This window comes from Gymnoscopelus braueri (genome assembly GCF_963280865.1).
Source record: "Gymnoscopelus braueri genome assembly, chromosome: 18".
Classification (NCBI taxonomy): domain Eukaryota; kingdom Metazoa; phylum Chordata; class Actinopteri; order Myctophiformes; family Myctophidae; genus Gymnoscopelus; species Gymnoscopelus braueri.
The window spans coordinates 907,414-931,628 of NC_137618.1; the positions used below are offsets into that span (position 1 = coordinate 907,414).

At 42.1% G+C, this 24,215-nt stretch overlaps 1 protein-coding gene across 1 annotated transcript in view; it reads right to left on the reverse strand.

The window, feature by feature from the left end:
• LOC308105811 (low-density lipoprotein receptor-related protein 1B-like) overlaps positions 1-24,215 on the reverse strand; it is a gene marked incomplete at its 3' end in the record, with an annotated part of 706,266 nt that overhangs the window by 210,505 nt on the left and 471,546 nt on the right. The window contains 4 exon segments of the mRNA XM_080456736.1: positions 484-609; positions 4,596-4,788; positions 14,230-14,434; positions 21,848-22,037. Of these exon segments, the coding sequence (XP_080312862.1) occupies positions 484-609; positions 4,596-4,788; positions 14,230-14,434; positions 21,848-22,037 (714 nt within the window).

Genomic DNA, 24,215 nt, shown 5'->3' on the forward strand with positions numbered 1-24,215 from the left:
TACACATTAAACTCCCAGTCCTCCATAACTTACACATTAAACTCCCAGTCCTCCATAACTTACACATTAAACTCCCAGTCCTCCATAATGTACACATTAAACTCCCAGTCCTCCATAACTTACACATTAAACTCCCAGTCCTCCATAATGTACACATTAAACTCCCAGTCCTCCATAATGTACACATTAAACTCCCAGTCCTCCATAACTTACACATTAAACTCCCAGTCCTCCATAATGTACACATTAAACTCCCAGTCCTCCATAATGTACACATTAAACTCACAGTCCTCCATAACTTACACATTAAACTCCCAGTCCTCCATAATGTACACATTAAACTCCCATTCCTCCATAATGTACACATTAAACTCCCAGTCCTCCATAACTTACACATTAAACTCCCATTCCTCCATAATGTACACATTAAACTCCCATTCCTCCATAATGTACACATTAAACTCCCAGTCCTCCATAACTTACACACGCATCTGTTGTCGTCGAGCAGAACTCGCTCTCCTCGACACGCACAGCTGACCCTTCCTTCTGCGGTCAGGAGACAAAGATCACCACAGCCTCCGTTCATGTGTCGACATGGAGACAGCTCACCTGACAGAGACAAGAACACAAGATTCAACAGAGTGGTGGAAGAAGCACTGTAGGCCTACTTAATTATTATGTTTCGTTTTGTACTTAAACCCCAGCATCCATATTGTTCGGAAAACAAAACATAGCAGATCTACAAGCTCACAATGTGTCACGCTGTAACACACTGTGAGCTTGTATATCAGCTAGCGGAAATGTGTAATGCAGAGTGAAAACAGAAAAATACTCTGTATCAGTCTGTATTAAAACATTTACTTGAGAAAAACTGCAAAAGTATTGGCTTAAAAGAAGACCCTAATATAGAGCAATGCGGGACTCTGGGTCGACCATAATAGGGTTTAATTGGATAAGTACGGTACTTCAGTAACTGTACTTATACTTACTTTCCACCAAAGACTTTATAAAAGTTTCAAGCACCAAAGTACGCATGTGATTGTAGGAGGATGAGATGTGGAGGGCCATCGGTACAGGCCACCCACCCGCTGGTACTGTACATCCATTAAGCACTTTAAAACCAGGTCAAAACTTTCTAAAGATTTTCTAAAGTTTTCAACAATGGGGGTAAATGCAGATCTGCAAGCAAACTTGCAGATCTGCCATTTCCGCTATAGTCAATCGTACAGTGAAGTACATAGGGGGGCTTAAGTGGATAAATATCTAACAATTATGGCTAAAAGCAGGTCTACTATCCTCTGCTGCACAATCCCACTCTAAAGAGGACTTTATTTTCTTCCAGAGGGGTGTGGTTTTGATGGGCACCAGATGGGTACCAAGGCTATAGGTACCTATCGTGAGGATATCAACTGGCTACCACTGTACGTGACCAATAGGAAACATACAGCCCACTGAGCATTTTTCGGGCTATTAGACGTCTAAAATACTTCTAAACGGCTAGGCTAAAACCGGGTTATAACTGGTCTAACAGTGAACTTTTTTTCAACGTCTAGACGTTGAAACAACGCCATTTCAACGGACATATTTAGACGGTCTATGTATACAAAACAGCTAATCAACGTCTAAACTAAGCCTAGACGTTGAAACAACTTTCACTGATAGTTATAACCCGGTTTTAGACGGACGTCTAATAGCCGACTAGGGCTCACTGGGAGTATGATACGGTTGGTGTCGGGCAGACACCTCTCATCTCCATATTCTAACCTTTCGTGTTTAATTCGTAAAGTAATGCCCTACTTGATCATAGTACAGAGTCACACAAAAGTACCAAAAGTAGCAGATCCACAAGCTCTAAGCCCGGCGCGAAGCTACGCGTTTCGAGTTAAACTGTATAAGTAATAATTACAAATGTGCTACTTTTGCTATTTTTCAATTTGAATTGTGAAAAGTAACAGTTTTGAACAAATGAGGTTTTCAATCCAACAGAGACGATATAATGCTGGAGGTTATGTCTTTCTCTGAAGTGCCTGCTGCTCAGTGAGAATGTACAGTCATTCTGCTGCTCAGTGAGAATGTACAGTAATTCTGCTGCTCAGTGAGAATGTACAGTAATTCTGCTGCTCAGTGAGAATGTACAGTAATTCTGCTGCTCAGTGAGAATGTACAGTAATTCTGCTGCTCAGTGAGAATGTACAGTAATTCTGCTGCTCAGTGAGAATGTACAGTAATTCTGCTGCTCAGTGAGAATGTACAGTAATTCTGCTGCTCAGTGAGAATGTACAGTAATTCTGCTGCTCAGTGAGAATGTACAGTAATTCTGCTGCTCAGTGAGAATGTACAGTCATTCTGCTGCTCAGTGAGAATGTACAGTCATTCTGCTGCTCAGTGAGAATGTACAGTAATTCCCAGCCCTGTCCTTGATGTGATGTGATGTGAGCAAAATTGCCTCATTTTTCCCCCCGCAAATAAGACCGAACTGACAAAGGAAACCCTTGGAAACCCATTGCCAGCCGTATGCACTTCATTCATGAGAGATAGGAAAGTACTTTTTGTGTCTCGAACATCTGTAGGGTCCAGTTTGGCCTGCCTTGTCTTATTGTGCAATTCCTGAATGACGCTCAGGCAGAAAAACACACTTTTGAAGGGAGTGGGAGAAGAAAAAAAAAACAATTGGACAAAACAAAAACGGAAGGTGGAAAAAGTTTTTGGTTTTAAAAGTTAAAGCTCTATTTTCTGATGGTAATCATTGCTGTCGCCTTAGTGTTTGTTCAATAACACCAGGCGTCTCCCTGTAAACAGAAAATACATTTTCAGGTTGGTCACAGATTTCAATTCCAATTCTGTAATCTGCTCTTTTGTTCTTTTATTTGTATTTTTATTCCACTTCCAGTTTCACTTGTTTGACCTGCATCCTGTATGGGTTAAACCAGGGGTCTTCAACGTTTTCAGCCCAAGGACCCCCTAGCTGAGAAAGAGATGAAGCAGGGACCCCCAGTCCCCCATATTGTATAACATTGTGTTTCAGATTAAACTTTTTTTGTTTACGTGGTCTGCTCTTTTATTATTTATTTTCTCCCTCTACACCTATACCTCTTTGCCAAAAATAGCCGATCTACAAGCGGCTATTTTTGGCTAAAGTTCTCCTCAGAAAAGGGATGCTAGGGTTCAAGTGGTTCAGGTAAAAATAAAAATCATATCACACATTTGGCGGACCCCCTGTAGTAACTCTGAGGACCCCCTAGGGGTCCCGGACCCCCTGTTGAAGACCCCTGGGTTAAACTGATCTCTGATTAGATTAACGGACAGACCCATGTTGCTGAACAAACACTCAGCTATGATTACTATGGGAACACACAGCAATTTAACATTTATTTGACCTATTACTTACACCAACTTTAAAACATTTAACTTTTCCTCCTTTTTTTTTCTTAGCTTATGAGCTAGGTCGGACGTACAGTAGTTTGGCATCTGTGATTATTTGCCATCAGGAGATAAATGAGGAGACGCACACCAGAGCCTCTCCTCTCAAGCCATTGGGACGCGCTAAAGCCCACTTTCCTCCATGTCCTAGTTGGAAGCACCAAGCTGCACCGAGCCACCACACTTCAGAGAATTCCTCCAGCCGACAGAGGGATACTCTTTTTTATTAATTGCATCCCGAAACGTAAGCTTCTCCCCCATGCTAAATAAGACCACCCTCATTTATCATTCACACTATTTCTTCTCGCACACATCAAAACAAGAAGCCAACCAGGGGCCCTTTTTTTGCCGTGATCTAGTGTTGTAGCAGCAAAAGGATAAAATATTTTGTACATTAACCAAACAATCTGGGGACAAAAGATCTCCCAGAGCCTCAGAACAACAACCACCAAACTGAAAACAACCAAAATGCAAAAAGCACAAACTCATACAAGTGGTGCAGATTACGGCAGATATATAAATACTTCCCTCTGGTATTCTCTCTCTTGATTACTGTTGGAAACCACATAAGCATTTTCCAGAAATACACCACATTAATATACTGTACACAAGGACACATGTACCCACACTTTACTGTGACACAAACACAGTGGTGTAGAGTAACTAAAGTACATGTAATGAAGTACAGTACCTCACCACAGCCTCCGTAGTACACATTTTGAGGTACCTTTACCTCTACTCCACTTCATTTACAGTTATTTAACAACTTTAGTTACCACTTACTTTGTTGATTTAAAACGTATTGTACATTAACCACTTCAGCCCTTTATACACATTGCTGTTTTCAAAAGATGTTTAAATACATTTTGAAAACTGGTGAAGTGAGACATTCTGCGTAATGAGTACTTTGACTTTGAGTACTTTAACCATATGTTGATGCTAATACTTTTGTACTTTTACTCAAGTACATTTTTTAATGCAGGACTTTTACTTGTAACTGAGAATTTCTACATTGTGGTATAATACTTTTACTAAAGTAAAAATAACTACTTTCCCCCCCGCTGCACACCAACAGCACTTTGCTGACAGAAACACACACACATGGCATTCATTGGTCTTTTTGGAGTTCTCTATAAGCTCATCCCGGGAGATGAGCAGAAGGCAGTACTACTCACAGTTGTTTGTGTCCCGGGCCACGGCGACGATCCCCATGGGCTGATGAGGTATGTCTGCTCTCAGCACCTTGGTATCTCCGCCCGTGTATTTGTTTGAGCGCAGCACGGCCCGCCGGGCCCAGTCCGACCAGAAGATAAAGTCCCCGTAGATGGCCAGCCCAAAGAAGGTTCCGGGTCCCGATTTAACGATGACCTACAACATGTCAGAGCAGAGTTACAGGGCTGTGCTGTTGCACTGGGATCTACTGTACTGTACTGTACTGTACTGTAATGTACACTGATGTCTGTCTGTCTGATCTACTGTACTGTACATTGCTGTCTGTCTGTCTGTCTGTCTGTCTGTCTGTCTGTCTGATCTACTGTACTGTACATTGCTGTCGGGCAGAACACTTGTATCCATATTTCAACTTTCCTATGTTTTATTTTTTTCCCCTGGTGAATTAACTCCACTGTGTATCATTCTGCCTTAAGATGGGTAACTGGTGACAGTTATGGTACCATCACTGTACTCTCTATGATAAACACAGGCTAATCCTCTCTCTCTGAGAGGCGTGATAAGCACTGGTATCTGTTTATTTGTAAAGCCATCTCAGGAATGCTCCCCCCTTATAATCAGTGCCTTGTTGGATCAGAACCCTAGTCCCTAACAGACCCGCTCGAGTGACTTCCTGACGCTCAAGGTTCCATTTGCTCACACAGAGCTACATGTAGTTAAGGCAGCATTCTCTGTTAGAGCTCCATCTGCCTGGAATGAGCTCCACAAGTCCCTAAAAATCAGATCACTGCCTTCCTTGGGTCAATTTAGGGAAATGGTTTCCAACACTTTTGGTCCAGACTGTAACTGGCTGCTTTAATTAATTTCCGGCCTATCTGTTCTAGTTCTTTGAATATGTTTGAGTTTTCTCTGTCCTCTGATTCTTATATTTAATATTGACGTATATAAATGTAAGAACTTTTGTACCGTGTCCTACTGTATTCATCTCCAACCACAGCACAGTAAAACCATCAACACTAATTTATTAAACTAGTCTATATTCCCGGTCGACACCTCCGTGGGGGGATATGAGCACATGATCTGGCAACCCGGGAGGCAGTTCGTCCCATAGCTCGCGGGGCCATCCCACAGCTGGGCAGCCCCGTAACCATGGCGACATTCTTTGACACAAAAACGCTAATAAACAGCTGAGATTTGGTGAATTAGAAAAAGGGGCTTCGCTGTTAGGTGCACATGGTAATGGTCAACGGCTGTGTGCAAATTCAGATCAATTGCTCCAGACACTGAGGAGAAACGGGCAGAAAGATGTTGGCCTCACCATGACACCATGACACCATGACACCATGACACCACTACAGAGCATTGTCAAATGACAGGAGGATGGGTGTGTTTTCATACTGCTTGGATGCTCTCTGAAAAGCTCTTATCTGTTTGTATAATGAACACAGCTTGAGTTGCTTTCACACAGGAATGATACCCAATACATTCTTGCCCCCTGTCAATATATTTGCACTTTGCTCCACACAGCCATCGCTGAGAGAGCGGAGGGTTAAAAACAGAGACAGCAGAACATCAGCGTCTCAGCGCTGCAGCAGGAATAATAAACGGCGAGCATAATAATGTTTCAAGTCATTAATCACCACATCACCCCCGCCGCCCACAAGACTGCTTAACCCAGATGTTGGGGGAGTAAATGACAGTGTCATTGGCAGGGAGGCAGGAATCCATCACAAGGCTCCTTTAGGGACTCTTTTCTCTCTCTAAGATCGGGGGGGCATCAGGACTTCCAGCGGCTCCACACTCACAGCCATTAGAGGGACACGCTGTAAGCAGGATGGCATTAGCCTGCTGCCATACTGGGATTAATAGGACAGGTGTTGATTAACCCATTAAGACCGGCGGGAACGCATCTGTGTGTCATTTTTAAGATTTATTTTGGGCTATTCAAAAATAGCAGATCTACAAGCTCGTAGCGTGGCACCGAGTGCCGCGCTATGAAAAATCATGTACATTTTTGCAAATTATTGAACATTTATTTTTTAAAGCGAACATTTTTAATTCAAATCTTTGCTTCTGGGGGGATTCTACAAATGTCTTCTAAATCCTAACAGTTTCTTTGAAAAAACTTGTGTCACTATAATATCAGTGGTTCTCAAACTTTTTCATGTCAAGGACCCCCAAAATGATATGTATTTGGCTGCGGACCCCCATCTCAAAATATGTTGTTCCAGAGACCCTCCAGAAGCAAAGATTCGACTTAAAAATGTTCGCTTAAAAAAAAAAAAAAAAAAAATATATATATATATATATATATATATATATATATATATATATATATATATATATATATATATATATATACAATGATTTGCACAACTTTTCACGATACAAAAAAACTCTGTGCCGCGCTATGAGCTTGTAGATCTGCTATTTTTGAGCCAGAGAGATCTAAAATGACATAGATGCGTTCCCGGTCTTAATGGATTAAAGGAACCCAGCATGGGAGAGCAACAACTAGCCATCAGGAGAGAGAGAGAGAGAGAGAGAGAGAGAGAGAGAGAGAGAGAGAGAGAGAGAGAGAGAAGGGAGGAGGATAGATAGAGAGGGAAGGAGGGAGGAAGGAAGGGAGAGAATGCCAGATGGGTCAGGATGGAACATATTGATGGGAAATTAGATTCTAGGAGACATTAGGTATTCCAACCAGCAACTAATTACTTGTGAGTCGAAACAGAGGCGTGATTATGAGAGAAAAAATAATAAACACGTGGTTGGCAAAAAAAAAAAAGTGACCACTTAAGCTCCATTTAAAATGGATGCAACGCGTTGGAATGTAGGATCGGCTATTTTCAAAAATGTTTGTGGTTATATAGTATATAGTGGATGTTATAGTGGATATGTTCAGACAAGAACATTTTGTGTCTATAACGTGTGTCACGTGTTACATGTAGACAGACAGACAGCTGTGGATTGAGAATGCTAAACTCTGTCGGGTGGAAATTCAGAGGCATGAAAAACAGTAGATCTACAAGCTCAAAACATGTCGCTTCACGCCGCGTTTCCAGCTTGCGGATCTGCTAGTTTTGATGCTTTTGTGTGAAGTGAGACGAAAAAAAAGGCCACAGTCAAATGCTACGCAATGGATTACCGCGGGTGAACAATTAATTTTTTTCGAGACTCCCGAGACGCGCTTCTGCGTAATGAGGCGATCTCCGTGCGGACAGCAATCACAGAAAATATTCCATGATTTTTCAAAGGTAGGTAAAAAAACAAAGGTAGGTTTTAGCTGACACTGGGGTGACGCTATTACACTTGTACTCTGGCTGTAAAAGAGTTCATTCACGGAAAAAAAACTCAAAACGTTAAGGTATGGAGATAACAGGTTTCTGCCCAACAGCAACAAAATACTGGGTTGTAGCCCCTGCCATCCCCTAGGACTGTAAACGCTGTTATATCCTGGTGTTCAGGAAATGGGCGGGAAACGTAAGCTAACACCAGTATTTTCATTTCACAATTGCACACTATTAACCCCGCGGGCACATCAAATGTCAAATGGACAGTCTCTCCCTTCTCCCCTTGATGACGCAATCCCGTGTGGCATGATGTCAAACATTAGCCCAGATCAGTGGTGGAAAGTAACTGAGTACATGTACTCAAAATGTACAATTCTGAGGTATTTTTTACTTTACTGGAGTATTTCCAGTTTTCAATACTTTTACTTCTACTCCACTACATCTACAAGCTCACAACGTGTCGCATCGCGATATATTTTTTTTTATGCCAATACTTTTGTACTTTTACTTAAGAACATTTTTATTTCCGGACTTTTACTTGTAACAGAGTATTTCTGCATTGCAGTAGGCCTTTTGATAACATTTTTTAAGTAAAAACATTTTGTACTTTCCCCACCACTGGCCCAGATAGCACACCATCGACTCGACTCGAATAACGGTAACCGCCCGCTATGCGGCATCCTTATGCAGCCTCCTTATGCAGCCTCCTTATGCAGCCTCCTTATGCAACTCTCAATTAATGATTCCGTCTCTCCAGCGGTTAAAAAGGTGGCCTTTTTGCTACTGCTTAAACATGTTGACGTGTTCCCTCAACATGTGCTCCGTGTTGCTCCTCTCCTCTCCGGAGCGCTGCCTGGGTTAATGACACAGAGCTCTCCTCTCTCCTCTGGTGGAGGAGTCTGACACACTTCTCCTCTGTGTCAGAGTGGGGACGACGTGGTGTCACCAGACTGGGGAGGACATGTCACCACAGCTCCCTGTCACCATGTCATGACACTATACTGCTGCATTGGAGAGGAGAGGCATAAGGCCCTCCAGGCTCAGAACTCCTCTCCACCACCATGCAATCACATTGCTGTCGGTCAGCTGGGTAACCTTGTATGTAAAAAATAAAGCGTTGAACTATTGGAGAACGTTGGAGATACAGCAGATACAAGCAGTGGTGATTTGGCCGTGGCAGCCGGATATATTTTTTATTTTATATATACTGTATATATTCTTTGCCAATATATGGCAAGTATATGCAGAATATATGCCATATTCAGGTTCATATATGTGCATATATGTGGATATATAGGAAATGTGTCTCATATCTTATATATGTCCACATATATGCCACATATATGTGGACATATATATGTAGAGACATTATGCAGGCGGACAATTTCAAATATGTCGCATTATATAAATACATTTCCTTTGCCCTGACTGCTGGCAGAGGCAAAGATCACCTATGGATACAAGGTTTCTACCTGACAGCAATGATATGCGTCTCTCTCTCTCTCTCTCTCTCACACACACACACACACACACACACACACACACACACACACACACACACACACACACACACACACACACACACACACACACACACACACACACACACACACCCACACACACACACACACACACCCCCCCCCCCCCCCTAGAGAACCTAAGCTCTGTTGCAGTTCAGTTGACAATCAGTTTCCTCTCTTTTAATTTTCACATTTTAATTGGTACTTTGACGGCTTGGTCGGGGCGCCGCGGGGGTCTCTGCTGCAAAGCCTTCATTAGCAGGACCATGCAGACTGCAGTGGGGGGGGGGGGCAGGTAGGGGTACCTGGAGGGGGGCTTCATCTGAGCCCCAGCGACCCCGCTCGGCGTAGGATGGGTAACTAATTGAGACGGGCCAAGGTGGCGAGGCGCCGAGGTCGTGTCAAGCACAAATTGAAATCCATTGTATAAGAAGGCCACTGAGTGATAGTAATCCCTTACATTACATATAGGGATTCAAGAGCAGTGGTGTAAAATAACTAAGTACATTTACTCCAGTGCTGTACTTAAGTACACTTTTGAGGTACTTTTACTTTACTGGAGTATTTCCAATTGTCTATACTTTTACTTCTACTCCACTACATCTCAGAGGCAAATATTGTACTTTTACTCCACTACAATTATTTGGAAACTTTAGTTACTACCGTAGTTACTTTGTAGATGTAAATTATTATATAATGAAACACACATTAACCACTTTAGCCCTATTTTATACCTAGGCTATTTGAAAATAGCCGATCTACAAGCTCACAACACGTTTACCTTTGGTTCTTTAAGTACATTTTGATACCAACCAATACTTTTTTACTTTCACTCAAGTCAATTTTGCATTTAGGACTTTTACTTTAACTTGTAGAGTATTTGTACATTGCAGTATTGAACATTTGAGTATCCCTTACGCCTTTTGGATTTGCAGGATCAAATACATCATGCATGCAACCTCTCTGGGATATAAAAAAATCTGAACCTCCACACCCAACCCACACATCCCCGCACGCACGCACGCACGCACGCACACACACACACACACACACACACACACACACACACACACACACACACACACACACACACACACACACACACACACACACACACACACACACACACACACACACACACACACACACACACACACACACACACAGAGAGAGAGAGCTCCTGTACTTTAGCAGGGAAATGACTTCTATAATTAAGTAAACCAGGGGCTCTCACGGTGATGAAATATGAGGAAGAAAGAAGCACCGAGAGGTATTTCTGAGGCTATTCATGGCACGGCAGCAGAAGCCCCTCCACCGGCTCAATGGGGGAGACGGGAGATTATGTGGCAGACAGAAAATTGGTTCATCTCAGGCTGAAAGGGCCAGCAGATCAATTTGACATTCCGTTCTAGAATGTATGCCCTTGTCTCTCAAAATGTTTCGGCGTGGAACGTCTCTCTATGGCTGAGAGACATAACGCCAGAGATTTCCTAGTAACACATTCCTTTAATTAAAAGAGAGAGACAGAGGGCCTCATTTATGAAGATCACTGACATTCACATTGATTCCACTGACAAAACGCTAGAAGAAAAAAAAAAACATGAAAATTAGATTCATGGCACCCTGGATTATTAATTTACCCCGAGCCCTACTCTATGAAGACCATGTCTATAATGCATTATGAACACATATATATATATATTAGAGATGCGCGGATCGCGGTTTTAGCCACGGTTGCCGCAGTTAACCGCGGTTTGGGTGGATTCGGGTCAATCAAATATAATTATTAATTAATATCGGATAAACCGTGGGTAAAATATTGCGGTAAATAAATTAATGACATCTAATATATCTATCCATAAAATAGCTAAATCTCTGCAAGCTTGTGTCTGTGTGAGTGTGTAGAGCAGCCTCTGTGCGATGCGATCACAAAATGCATTGATTTAGCCTATGGAATGTCGGTGCGTCTTTTTTCTTTTTTTTAAACCGGTGCTGCTCTGCTGCGCTGGCAGCAGAGCAGTGCGCTCTGTATGTTGGATGCTGCATGTATGTTGGATGCCTGTATGTTGGATGCCGCACAGAGTCTGTATGTTCAGCGCAGCACCGGTTTAAAAAAAAGAAAAAAGACACACCGACATTCCATAGGCTAAATCAATGCATTTTGTGATCGCATCGCGAACTAATACTAAAACTAACGGGGAATACCAGAAAATAATAATATTTTGACATACGGGAAAAACGGTTGGTGCGGATATTTAAATTGGATAATATAATTATTGCGGTTGGATAACGGGCGGATAATTAATTTGTACATGCGGATTCGGGTGACGTGAGAGGCCATCCGCGCATCTCTAATATAATATATATATATATATATATATATATATATATATATATATATATATATATATATATATATATATATTATATTCTGCTTATAAAATTGATATGATATAGTTATAGTTATAAGCCCTCATACATACTCATGCTTCATAACAATAATCATACATAAATCATCGTAATAATGACGTATACGTATTTCAAGTAAAAACATGCATTATACTTTCTAATCTCCTAACAGCGTATAATTACATTTATAAGAACTCATAAGTACTCAGCATTGCTTTAAACAAAAGTAATTATATATCATTATTATATTATAATTATTATAACATGCTTTACAATGCGTGATGATTATGGTTAAAACCATTAATAATATTCATTAGTGCTTATAACTATAATTATACAATGTAACAAGCAGATTATAATATTAAGTTAGTTTATAATGCATTATAGACAGGCTTCATAGAAAGTATTACCAGTTTATTTTTGGCAAGCTTCCCAAAACATTGCAGTTACATTATAGCCTGAATCAAAGTTAAGAGTAAAAATTGGCCATCAAATATCCAAAACAAATCAGATCAAATACATAATCTCACTGATGTCCATTGAGCATGAAACTCAGAGATTGGATTTTAAGGACATGTTCAAGGTCGTTTCCACAAAGAAGAGCACATGAAAGCACTTCTGACAGGTAAGACAATCTCACAGTCTAAGCGTATTGGTGGCCTTCCAACAGCCTAGTGAATATAAGAGGCCCTGTTCTAATGCTGCATGTTTATTATTATTCTACTGTAATGTTCCCCATGTGCATAGTTTTAATCCATTAACACACTCACCGCCAAAGGGGAGAATTCTCCCCTTTTCAGTCAATGGTGTTTACCGCCAAAGGGGAGAATTCTCCCCTTTAAAAAAAAAAAAGTATTTTGTTTTTGAATTTCTAAAAGGTTTCTCAAATTTTTGAGTATAATTTTTTTCCGTTATTCACAACGAATTAGATATATATATATATATATATATATATATATATATATATATATATATATAAAAAAAAAAATCCATTCACTTCAATGTTAAAAAATAAACGGACAAATAATTCATATTTTTTCTATAAAAAAAAATATTAAAAACCCTGTCAGTGGGTGAGTACATTATGAATAAACTCTGGCAGTGACACGGAAAGCATCCCTGTCATTTTTAGATTTCTTGGGCTATGAAAAAAATAGCAGATTTGAGAACACTGACATTATAGAAACAAAGAAAAAACTGTTAGGATTTAGTAGACATTTGTAGAATCCCCAGAAGCAAAGATTTTAGTTACAAATGTTAAAAATATATTTATTTTTGAAAAGCCCAAAGTATTAAATAATGGTTATAGCTAAAAGAACATCTAAAATGACACAGTATGCGTTCCTGGATTAAATGTGTTCAGAAATCTTGACTGTGCATATATAGTGCAAAAAAAACCCAGCTACAGTAGCCCAAATGTGGTGTAAGTTATCGTATGTACGGTGTGTGTGTGTGTGTGTGTGTGTGTGTGTGTGTGTGTGTGTGTGTGTGTGTGTGTGTGTGTGTGTGTGTGTGTGTGTGTGTGTGTGTGTGTGAGATATATATATATATATATTATTCATAGTCTAGCCTAAAGTTTCTATGAATCCATAAAGCACAGAGCTCTCAAATTAAAAGTTTTCTACATTTCAACTTTGCTAACTCATCAGTGGAGCCTGAATTTGTGCAAATCAATAGTCTCAGTTGCTTCAAGTAGCTCTTTGCTCATCTTTGAGAAGGGCGAGGAATGTAAATAATGCTGATATGATGTCAATTATGACAATTCTTCCCCGTCTATGCCTGCTTTCTGTGAGCGGAGCACAACAATTAATACACTAACTACATATTTCTAGCAGAGCAGAGTGAAGAGCTGCTTCTGAATCACAACAAGCTGCATTTTTCATTTCAAGGACCCCTTAGCTGAGAGAGAGATGAAGCAGGGAACCCCACTACATAGTGTATGATTTAAAAAAAATACTTTATATGGAATATGAAAAATCTGAAAGACAAGTTTCGTTTAATGACTTGTGTTTTGCACAAAGCGGCCTCCTGGTGGCGCTATAACAGGCCCATGTGAAAAATGTTGGGCAGATGTTCTGCTCTGGCATCCAGCCAACGGTGCCAGAGATTAGCTTTTCACAGACAGAATGACACACACACACACACACACACACACACACACACACACACACACACACACACACACACACACACACACACACACACACACACACACACACACACACACACACACACGGTGCAAAACATACTCTCTCGCCATGCCGAAAAAAGGTTCCTATCACACATAGATCCCCCCCACACACCTGTAGTAACTCTGAGGACCCCCTAATGGCTGCGGACCCCCTGTGGAAGACCCATGGTCACAGCCCAAACACAACAAGGCTGTGGTGTGGTGTAATCAGACGGCTCATCATACTCACGTATCTGTTGGAGCCGTCGTAGTCACATCTCTCGATCCTTCCCAGACTGCCGTCAGAGAAATAGAGCTTCTCCGCCTTGTGGTCGATGGTCAGTCCGTTGGGCGTCAGGATGTCCGAGCTGACGATCACCATCATGTTGTTGCCGGCCAGCGTGGACCTCATGATGCTCGGCCTCTGCTCGTTCCAGTTGGTCCAGAACATCAGGCTGAAAGGATCCCAAAAAGAACAGCAAAACCAACATGATTATAACATCTTATCAAAATACCACTGTTAACATCTTATCAAAATACCACTGTTAACATCTTATTAAAATACCACTGTTAACATCTTATTAAAATACCACTGTTAACATCTTATTAAAATACCACTGTTAACATCTTATCAAAATACCACTGTTAACATCTTATTAAAATACCACTGTTAACATCTTATCAAAATACCACTGTTAACATCTTATTAAAATACCACTGTTAACATCTTATCAAAATACCACTGTTAACATCTTATCAAAATACCACTGTTAACATCTTATTAAAATACCACTGTTAACATCTTATTAAAATACCACTGTTAACATCTTATTAAAATACCACTGTTAACATCTTATCAAAATACCACTGTTAACATCTTATTAAAATACCACTGTTAACATCTTATCAAAATACCACTGTTAACATCTTATCAAAATACCACTGTTAACATCTTATTAAAATACCACTGTTAACATCTTATTAAAATACCACTGTTAACATCTTATTAAAATACCACTGTTAACATCTTATTAAAATACCACTGTTAACATCTTATCAAAATACCACTGTTAACATCTTATCAAAATACCACTGTTAACATCTTATCAAAATACCACTGTTAACATCTTATTAAAATACCACTGTTAACATCTTATTAAAATACCACTGTTAACATCTTATTAAAATACCACTGTTAACATCTTATTAAAATACCACTGTTAACATCTTATTAAAATACCACTGTTAACATCTTATTAAAATACCACTGTTAACATCTTATTAAAATACCACTGTTAACATCTTATTAAAATACCACTGTTAACATCTTATTAAAATACCACTGTTAACATCTTATTAAAATACCACTGTTAACATCTTATTAAAATACCACTGTTAACATCTTATCAAAATACCACTGTTAACATCTTATCAAAATACCACTGTTAACATCTTATCAAAATACCACTGTTAACGCATTAAGACCAGGAACACATCTGTGTCATTTTACATTTGAGCTATAACCATTTTAATATGTTGGCTATTCAAAAATAGCAGATATACAAGCTCATAACGCGGCACATGAGCTTGTAGATCTACTTTAAAAAAAAAGCTTGAAAATTCGGGCAAATCTTTGAATTTATATGTTTTAAAGCGAACATTTGTAACTCAAATCTTTGCTGCTGGAGGTCCCTGGAACTGAATAGTTTGACATAAGTTCGCTTTAAAAATATACACATTAAAATATTTGCACATTTTTCAAAAATAGCAGATCTGCAAGCTTGTGGCACGGTGCTCGGTGCTTCTATATCTGATATTTTCTTAATAGCCAAATAAATCTAAAATGACACAGACAGATGTGTTCCCGGATTGAATGGGTTAAATCTGATCATTTCATTTCACTCGATGGCTTTGAACAGCTTGTCTGTACTTGTACCTTTACCTTGTACTTGTACTCTCTTAATGTGTCATATTGTGTATTGTATCCGTTTAATTTGGTGTGTTACATGTTTGATGTCATCTGGGCGTCTTTGTGCTCGGGTGTTGCACTCTGAAAATAGCAGATCTACAAGCTCACAATGCGTCGCAGCGCGACGCGTTGTGAGCTTGTAGATCTGCTATTTTCAGCATGCAACCAAGTGTAAAATCAGGCATTATGACGCCATCAAGGCACCGCCACAATACATTATAGTCGACTAAATCAACTGTAGATTTAGTCGACTATAATCTTATGATATTTAGTCGACTAAAACTAGACAAAAACTAAAACATTTCAGATTAACTAAAATATGACTACAATTTTTTTTTCCAAAAGACTATGACTAAAACTAAATCAAGATTTTCTGTCAAAATCAACACAGGTGCTCTGACTGGTTATTGAGTCTCGTTTTACACAGTAGCATTCTGCAGCAACGTGCTCCGTCATGACATGCAGATGTCACCATAACTCCTCCTACAAAGACCTGCACACACAGCGACACATCTCCACTCAGCAAAGAGTACAAAACAAATATATGTTCAGGGAAATTGAATCGGGGGGGGGGGGGAGTGGAGGAGCAGGATGGGCTGTAAAGGAGCTAAACTGTAACATGTCAGGGTGCACTTTGGCCACGCGGGGGGGGGGGGGGGGGGGGGAATAAACACTAATGGATGGCGGGGGGGAATTATTCATGGCTGCACTAAATCTCCAGAGGTGGATGCGGTGGTGTTACTCCAGTTATCGGCACCATCCCGTAGCTGCCACGTTACGGCGTACGTACGTGTCACCTTGCCTCGTGGTACCAGTGGTGTAAAGTAACTACTGTAGTACATTTACTCAAGTACTGTACTTAACTCTCTCAGTGCCAATGAAATAAAAAAAATATTGCGAACTGTGCCAGCAATTTTTTTTTTTTTCAAAGTAAAAAAAAAGTGCTTAGGAAGCGAGATACAGCCTTTTTCAGTTATAAGTTAAACAAAGAGTGGATGGAGCTGCAAATCTTCAGATAATGATATCTTGGGTTCTGATTTTTTTTTTATATAATAATAATAATAATAAAAAAAAAAGTTTAAACTCTGGATTTTTGGTTCTGGCACTGAGGGCATTCAGAAGTGGGGATAACTCGGGGCTTATTGGTACTGAGAGAGTAAAGTAAAATTGGTTGGTACTTTTACTTTACTGGAGTATTTCCAATTGTCTATACTTTCACTTCTACTCCACTACATCTCAGAGGCAAATATTGTACTTTTACTCCACTACAATTATTGGAAAACTGGAGCAGCTCAGTAAGGAGCGCTCAGTAAGGAGCGCTCAGTAAGGAGCAGCTCAGTAAGGAGCAGCTCAGTAAGGAGCGCTCAGTAAGGAGCGCTCAGTAAGGAGCAGCTCAGTAAGGAGCGCTCAGTAAGGAGCGCTCAGTAAGGAGCGCTCAGTAAGGAGCGCTCAGTAAGGAGCAGCTCAGTAAGGAGCGCTCAGTAAGGAGCAGCTCAGTAAGGAGCGCTCAGTAAGGAGCGCTCAGTAAGGAGCAGCTCAGTAAGGAGCGCTCAGTAAGGAGCGCTCAGTAAGGAGCAGCTCAGTAAGGAGCAGCTCAGTAAGGAGCGCTCAGTAAGGAGCAGCTCAGTAAGGAGCGCTCAGTAAGGAGCAGCTCAGTAAGGAGCAGCTCAGTAAGGAGCGCTCAGTAAGGAGCGCTCAGTAAGGAGCAGCTCAGTAAGGAGCGCTCAGTAAGGAGCAGCTCAGTAAGGAGCAGCTCAGTAAGGAGCGCTCAGTAAGGAGCGCTCAGTAAGGAGCGCTCAGTAAGGAGCAGCTCAGTAAGGAGCGCTCAGTAAGGAGCAGCTCAGTAAGGAGCGCTCAGTAAGGAGCGCTCAGTAAGGAGCAGCTCAGTAAGGAGCGCTCAGTAAGGAGCAGCTCAGTAAGGAGCAGCTCAGTAAGGAGCAGCTCAGTAAGGAGCGCTCAGTAAGGAGCGCTCAGTAAGGAGCGCTCAGTAAGGAGCAGCTCAGTAAGGAGCGCTCAGTAAGGAGCGCTCAGTAAGGAGCAGCTCAGTAAGGAGCAGCTCAGTAAGGAGCGCTCAGTAAGAAGCAGCTCAGTAAGGAGCAGCTCAGTAAGGAGCAGCTCAGTAAGGAGCGCTCAGTAAGGAGCGCTCAGTAAGGAGCAGCTCAGTAAGGAGCGCTCAGTAAGGAGCAGCTCAGTAAGGAGCAGCTCAGTAAGGAGCAGCTCAGTAAGGAGCGCTCAGTAAGGAGCGCTCAGTAAGGAGCAGCTCAGTAAGGAGCGCTCAGTAAGGAGCGCTCAGTAAGGAGCGCTCAGTAAGGAGCAGCTCAGTAAGGAGCAGCTCAGTAAGGAGCAGCTCAGTAAGGAGCGCTCAGTAAGGAGCGCTCCGGACGGATGACGGGAGCACCGGAGCAGCTGTCCTGCTACTTCATTTCCATTTGACGAAACCGATTAGCATCGCAGGTTGTTCCGCGAGGAACATCTGTTCATATACATTCTCCTCTGTAAGGGGATTTTTCAAGATTATGGGACAGGAAAAGAAAGGGGGGAGAAAAAGCCCCACAGGTAAAGTGAATAAATTAAGGGCATTGGCGTGGAATTCTCTTGATTCTCTTTTTTTTCATATTCAACAGCATACAGTATTGTGGCTGTTCGGGCAGAAACCTAGTGGATCCAATGTAGTTTAGTCAGAAGCTCTTATACCGTAATATTTGCCATTGGTTAATATTGTATTGCATGTCCTGATTATGAATCTAAAACATAGGACCACTATGCAAACAAGACATCTGGGAGTTTTGTGTTATCCTTTTAGCATTGCTGAATTGCGATTGGCTAATATTCAATCAATCAATAACTTTCAGTTTTACCTACAAAGGGTTTCAAAACTAGTGAAAATAGCAGATCTACAAGCTCACAACACAACGCGTTGTGGCTGTGGGCGGCAGTGGCTCAGGGGTAGAGTGGCCAGTAGAGCCAGTTCAATCCCCCAGAGTTAGTGTTGAAGTGTCCTTGAGCAAGACGCTGAACCCCTACTTGCTCCCAATGAGCAGGTTGGTGCCTTGCATGGTTCCTCCTCCATCTGTGTGTGAATGTGTGTGTGTGTGTGTGTGTGTATGAATGTGTGTGTGTGTGTGTGTGTGTGTGTGTGTGTGTGTGTGTGTGTGTGTGTGTGTGTGTGTGTGTGTATGAGTATGAATGTGTGTGTGAATGTGTGTGTGAATGTGTGAATGAATGTGTGTGTGAATGTGTGAATGAATGTGTGTGTGAATGTGTGAATGTAATGCACAATCTATGTGAAGTGCTTTGGATAAAAGTGTTCTATAAATGCACCATTTATTACTTTTGTACAACATAGTAGGGCATTCATTTACAAAAAGGAAAAATAGAGTTTCCAATATGGAGATACAAGGTTTCAGCAACGATATGGTTATGAATGCAGATAGAAGCAGGGACGTGCAGATAGAAGCAGGGACGTGCAGCCACTAGGATAGTTGGGACAATTCCCGAACGGTCGCTCCATTCCAGGCCGAACCAGGCTTTTTTTTTTTTTTACTTTTTGGGTCTGAAAGTAAATAGTAAATATAAAGTAAATATAACTCATGTAATTAAAGTAAATATAACTCATGTAATTGGCCCACTGGCATGTCTCTATAACTCATGTAATTGGCCCACTGGCATGTCTCTCATCATGTAATTGGCCCACTGGCATGTCTCTCATCTGAAATGGACAATCCTTGAGTAGCACCCGCCCACAGAGCAGAGAGACCTCCCATTGGCCCACTGACTTGTCTATCATCTGAATACCGGCCTAGTGGCGGAATCACAGGCTAGCGTGGCCCAGGAGTTCCACCCAATCATATTACAGCTGATCTACAAGCCCCTAACGCGTTGCTGACTCGACGCGTTATGTGCTTGTAGATCTTCTATGTTCAGCACATGACACGACGAGGAATACATTACAAACACATGAGAGAGGGTCAAACAGGGCAGCACACAAACTCTTATTTACATTACCTCCAGTATTTTATCATTATTGTATATTGTTCATTGTATATCTTTATTATAAATAAAAATATACGGCTCATCGGTTGGTTAGTATTTGGGACCTCGACGCTCACGGACCTCTCTCAGATGGAGAGGCCGACGGGCTGAATTAGGAGCTCAGCACGTCCCTGGATAGACGTGTCTGCATGGTGGCATAAGGAAGGAGGTTCCAGCCACCATGACACCTTCAGTGCTCTGGGGGTCAAACTGGAGGCCGTGGTGAAGTAGGCTAACTGATTCGCTCGCTCCGACGCCCGTAATGAAGTCATGGTGGAAGTCCTCGTCGCTCGGGGGTTAATAAGCGTCCCGGTCAGGAGCCACACAGCTCAGCCGACTCGCTAATTAATCACTTCAGTTTAAATTCTAATTATCAGACTAGTATTTCTGGAGTGTGAGGATGTGGATTTGGTGCCAAATTGCCAAAGCAAGGATACAGTCTGAGGTCAGGGAAATAAATTTTGCTAACCGTCCTAAGGAGCACCGACCACCATACTCCTCTCTCTCTCTCCGGCTTGTTCCCTCTTCAGTCTTTCTATTCTTTCTTCCAGACTGCTTGTGGTAATATTATCATATTCATGAACGTGTCATAAGTAGATGTAACAGGAACATTGGCGCATTGTTGTGTGAGGAACGGAGAAAAAAAAAACACCTCAGGCACTTCTCCTCTTCTTCCTTCAAACTGGCACACAAATGAAAGTGTCAAACCAATTACCTGCCTTGCAACAGCTAGACTCCGAGGCTGCAAATCTTCCTCTCCTCAAAAGTAACAGATCAGAATACCAAATACCTCATAACAAGTGTGAAGAATACTCCAAAAGACAGCAGGAGCCCTGCTGGAGTTTTAAATCATCTCAGTGTTTGGGATTTGTAGACGCAGTGAATGCAATAACGCCCTTTTCACATGTAATGGATCTTGGCAAAAAAATCCCATTTTAAGCAATACTCGCAAAACATACAGTATATATTGTACAAAGACGCACCAGGCTGCCACTGACATTAATCCATTACGACCGGGAACGCATCTGTGTAAACACTTAAACCATTATTTTATACTTTGGCTGTTCAAAAATAGAAGTGTCGAATGAATAAAAAGACAGTAAGAGATAGAGATAGAGAGAGAGAGAGGGTGCAATAAAGGAAAAGATACGAGCAACCCATCTGGGGTTCCTTGAGGGGGCGCTAAAGATCACCGGGGGGCAGGGTTAGGAGGTAGCCCAATATTTTAACCACTTACAGGGATAGTTCACCCAAAAACATGCAAAAAAGTCAAAAATAAATATTTAAAAATGAATAAATCAATTCAAGCGAACTTGTGGATCAGCTATTTTTTTGGGCTATTTGTTGTACAAGAAGTATTATGGGGCGGCAGTGGCTCAGGGGTAGAGTGGCCGGGTAGAGTGAACTGGAAACCGCAAGGTTCCCAGTTCGATCCCGGGCTGGGGCGCTCCCCCAGAGTTAGTGTCGAAGTGTCCTTGAGCAAGACGCTGAACCCCTAATTGCTCCCGATGAGCAGGTTGGTGCCTTGCATGGTTTCCTCCGCCATCGGTGTATGAATGTGTGTGTGAATGGGTTAATGGCACAATCAATGTAAAGCCCTTTGGATAAAAGCGCTTTACAAATGCACCATTTACCATTTATTTACCATTTATTATGGATTAAGTGGTTGTCTGAGATAGGAGATTGAGAGCGAGACACAGACATAGACAGAGATAGAGCGTGTGCGTGTGCGTGTGCGTGTGTGCGTGCGTGCGTGCGTGCGTGCGTGCGTGCGTGCGTGCGTGCGTGTGTGTGTGTGTGTGTGTGTGTGTGTGTGACGATAGAGAGATAGTTAAGAGGCGAGACTTCGTGGAGCCTCTGTACTGACTTCTGGCACTCGTCCAGGGCCAGGACGTGTGGGTGGTCCTCCTCTGACAGGCTGACCACCGCCTGGCGGCTCAGGGCTCCGGGGCGGCTCTGGTCCACCGTCTGCCGGGTGATGGTGGAGGTGGTGGAGCTGGTCCAGAACAGGGTGTCCCAGCCGCGGTGGTACGCCAGGCCCTCCACCGAGCCCACATCTGGAGAGAGAGGAGAGGGAGGGAACGGGACAGCTGTGTCAGAAAGAACATGGTTTCCCTGACATTCCATAAAGCGCTGATTCTTCAAACGTTTTCATTTCAAGGATCCTGGGTTTACTAGGCGTTGCGACCACGGATCCAAATGGACCCGTACCCCATCGTTTGGCTGGGGAACCGCTGCCATAAACCTTAAAGGACGGGTCCAGGGACCACACACACATGGGTCCATTTACGGGTCTGAATTGGACCTTTAAGGGTCCGTTTGGTTCCATTTGTACACTCTCAGAGTTAAATTAACACTGGGGATTTTAGGGTGTAGATTGGGGTGGTATATCAAACGGGGTTCCGTGGCATAAACTTGACGTCCCTTTTGAGACTCGCTACCCTAAGGCTTCACTGGGCACCTAAGCTACTATGTAGCCTGACAGTGTGTCGCGGGTTCAAGTCCCGATCCCAACGGCCTTTGCTGTGTGTCACTCCCCATTTCCTGTATATCTATAATAAAGGCATAAAAGGCATATTGCATCACCTCACACTGCATTCAAACTTAGCCTAGTTAATGCCTAGTCAAGACATAAAGCATTACTAGAATTAGAACACAATGCCTTCCACAATTTTGCCCTTTTTCTTTGGTCAAACACATCAGTAAATGGGTAATCTCTCAAGAACAGATTCTGCTCTGCGTTGGAATCTGTCGTGAAGGTTCGTCATAACATGTACGCACTGGGCTACAAGTGGGCGTGCCTTCAGATCAGGAAGCAGGCCGCGCTTTACCCAATCAAATGTAGTGGGCGGGATTCACGTGTCCGTCGATCCTTCCCCCTCGAAACAAACCCAAACTAATTTAACAATAGCGTCCGCGGAGCAGACAAAACCACGGAAAGATATTCACATTTTAACTTACTCTTTCATCATAGAAACAAGTGGGCTTATAACCAAAACGATCCATGTTCTCTGGGAGAAGTGGTGTTAGTGTTCCGTGTAGAAATATCGTTAGTGGGAATGAAAACATAGTGGCACCACCGGAAGTGAAAGGTTGAAGGCAGACCAAAACCCCGGTTTCCTTGCGCACGGGTGCTACGTAGTACAAACAGCAGAGGGCGCTGTTTTTCATTTTCATCTTGGCTCTGGGTTCCCAGATTGGTAAATGGGTGGGTCTATAGAACCCTCTGAAATCAGGCTCAGACCCACACATCTGGCATGGGTCAGGCTCTACATGCAGCTGATGCAACAGAACCCTGTTCTTTATAGACAAGAGACACCGTTGTATAGATCTACGTGTAAGAGCATCCTTCAGTGATACATCGAGCAAGTTGGGCGAGTAACCATGTTCAAATGGAAACAATTACAATGCATCATTATGCAAAAAATGCAAAACAAATTACATCAGTGGTTTTCAATCAGTGGTCCGGGGACCACCAGTGGTCCTTGAGGGGGTACCAGGGGGTCCCCAGCAAAATTAGTTAACATAGCGTCACAATCATTTTTAACCACTTAGGTTTGGCTATTCAAAAATAGCAGATATGCAAGCTCAAAGCGCGGCACCGAGTGCCGCGCTATGAGCTTGTAGATCTGCTATTTTTGAAAAACTTTGTAAAAGTGTACATATCTTTGAATATTTATATTTTTTTATGCGAAAATTCACTGATATCTTTGCTTCTGGGGGTCCCTGGCACAAAAATAAATAAAATGGGGGTCCTTGGCATGAGAAAGGTTGAAATCCACTGTTTTACATGACTGTGTATATTTCCCTGGCAGACTGGAAGCACACTGACTGACAGTGAGGAAAGTCTCAACCCCGTACTATAAGGATGGACAGACTGAGGCTGTTTGCCCATGCAATATTCCACAGAAATAAATAGATAGTGTTTCCATCAGGGAAGGCTTTTCTCCTTCACTCTGGATGGAGGATAGATACCCAAACGCCCGTCCCACATTCCCCGGGTCGAGGCGAGATCGTTTGACTGACAGGAAGTGAAACCTCCAGACAGAAGAAGCGCAGTGAGCACAGGTTGAAGAGCACGGAGCGCATTCATGTTCAATTACTTCAATAAATTACCCTATCGATCAAATAGGACTCACTGTACTCTTTCTGAGTGTTACTGCATTATAGCGTTGGAGTATAGCAGAGCTATAAGGCTGCCTTAGAACACCCACTTCAGCATTTCCATGTGAATT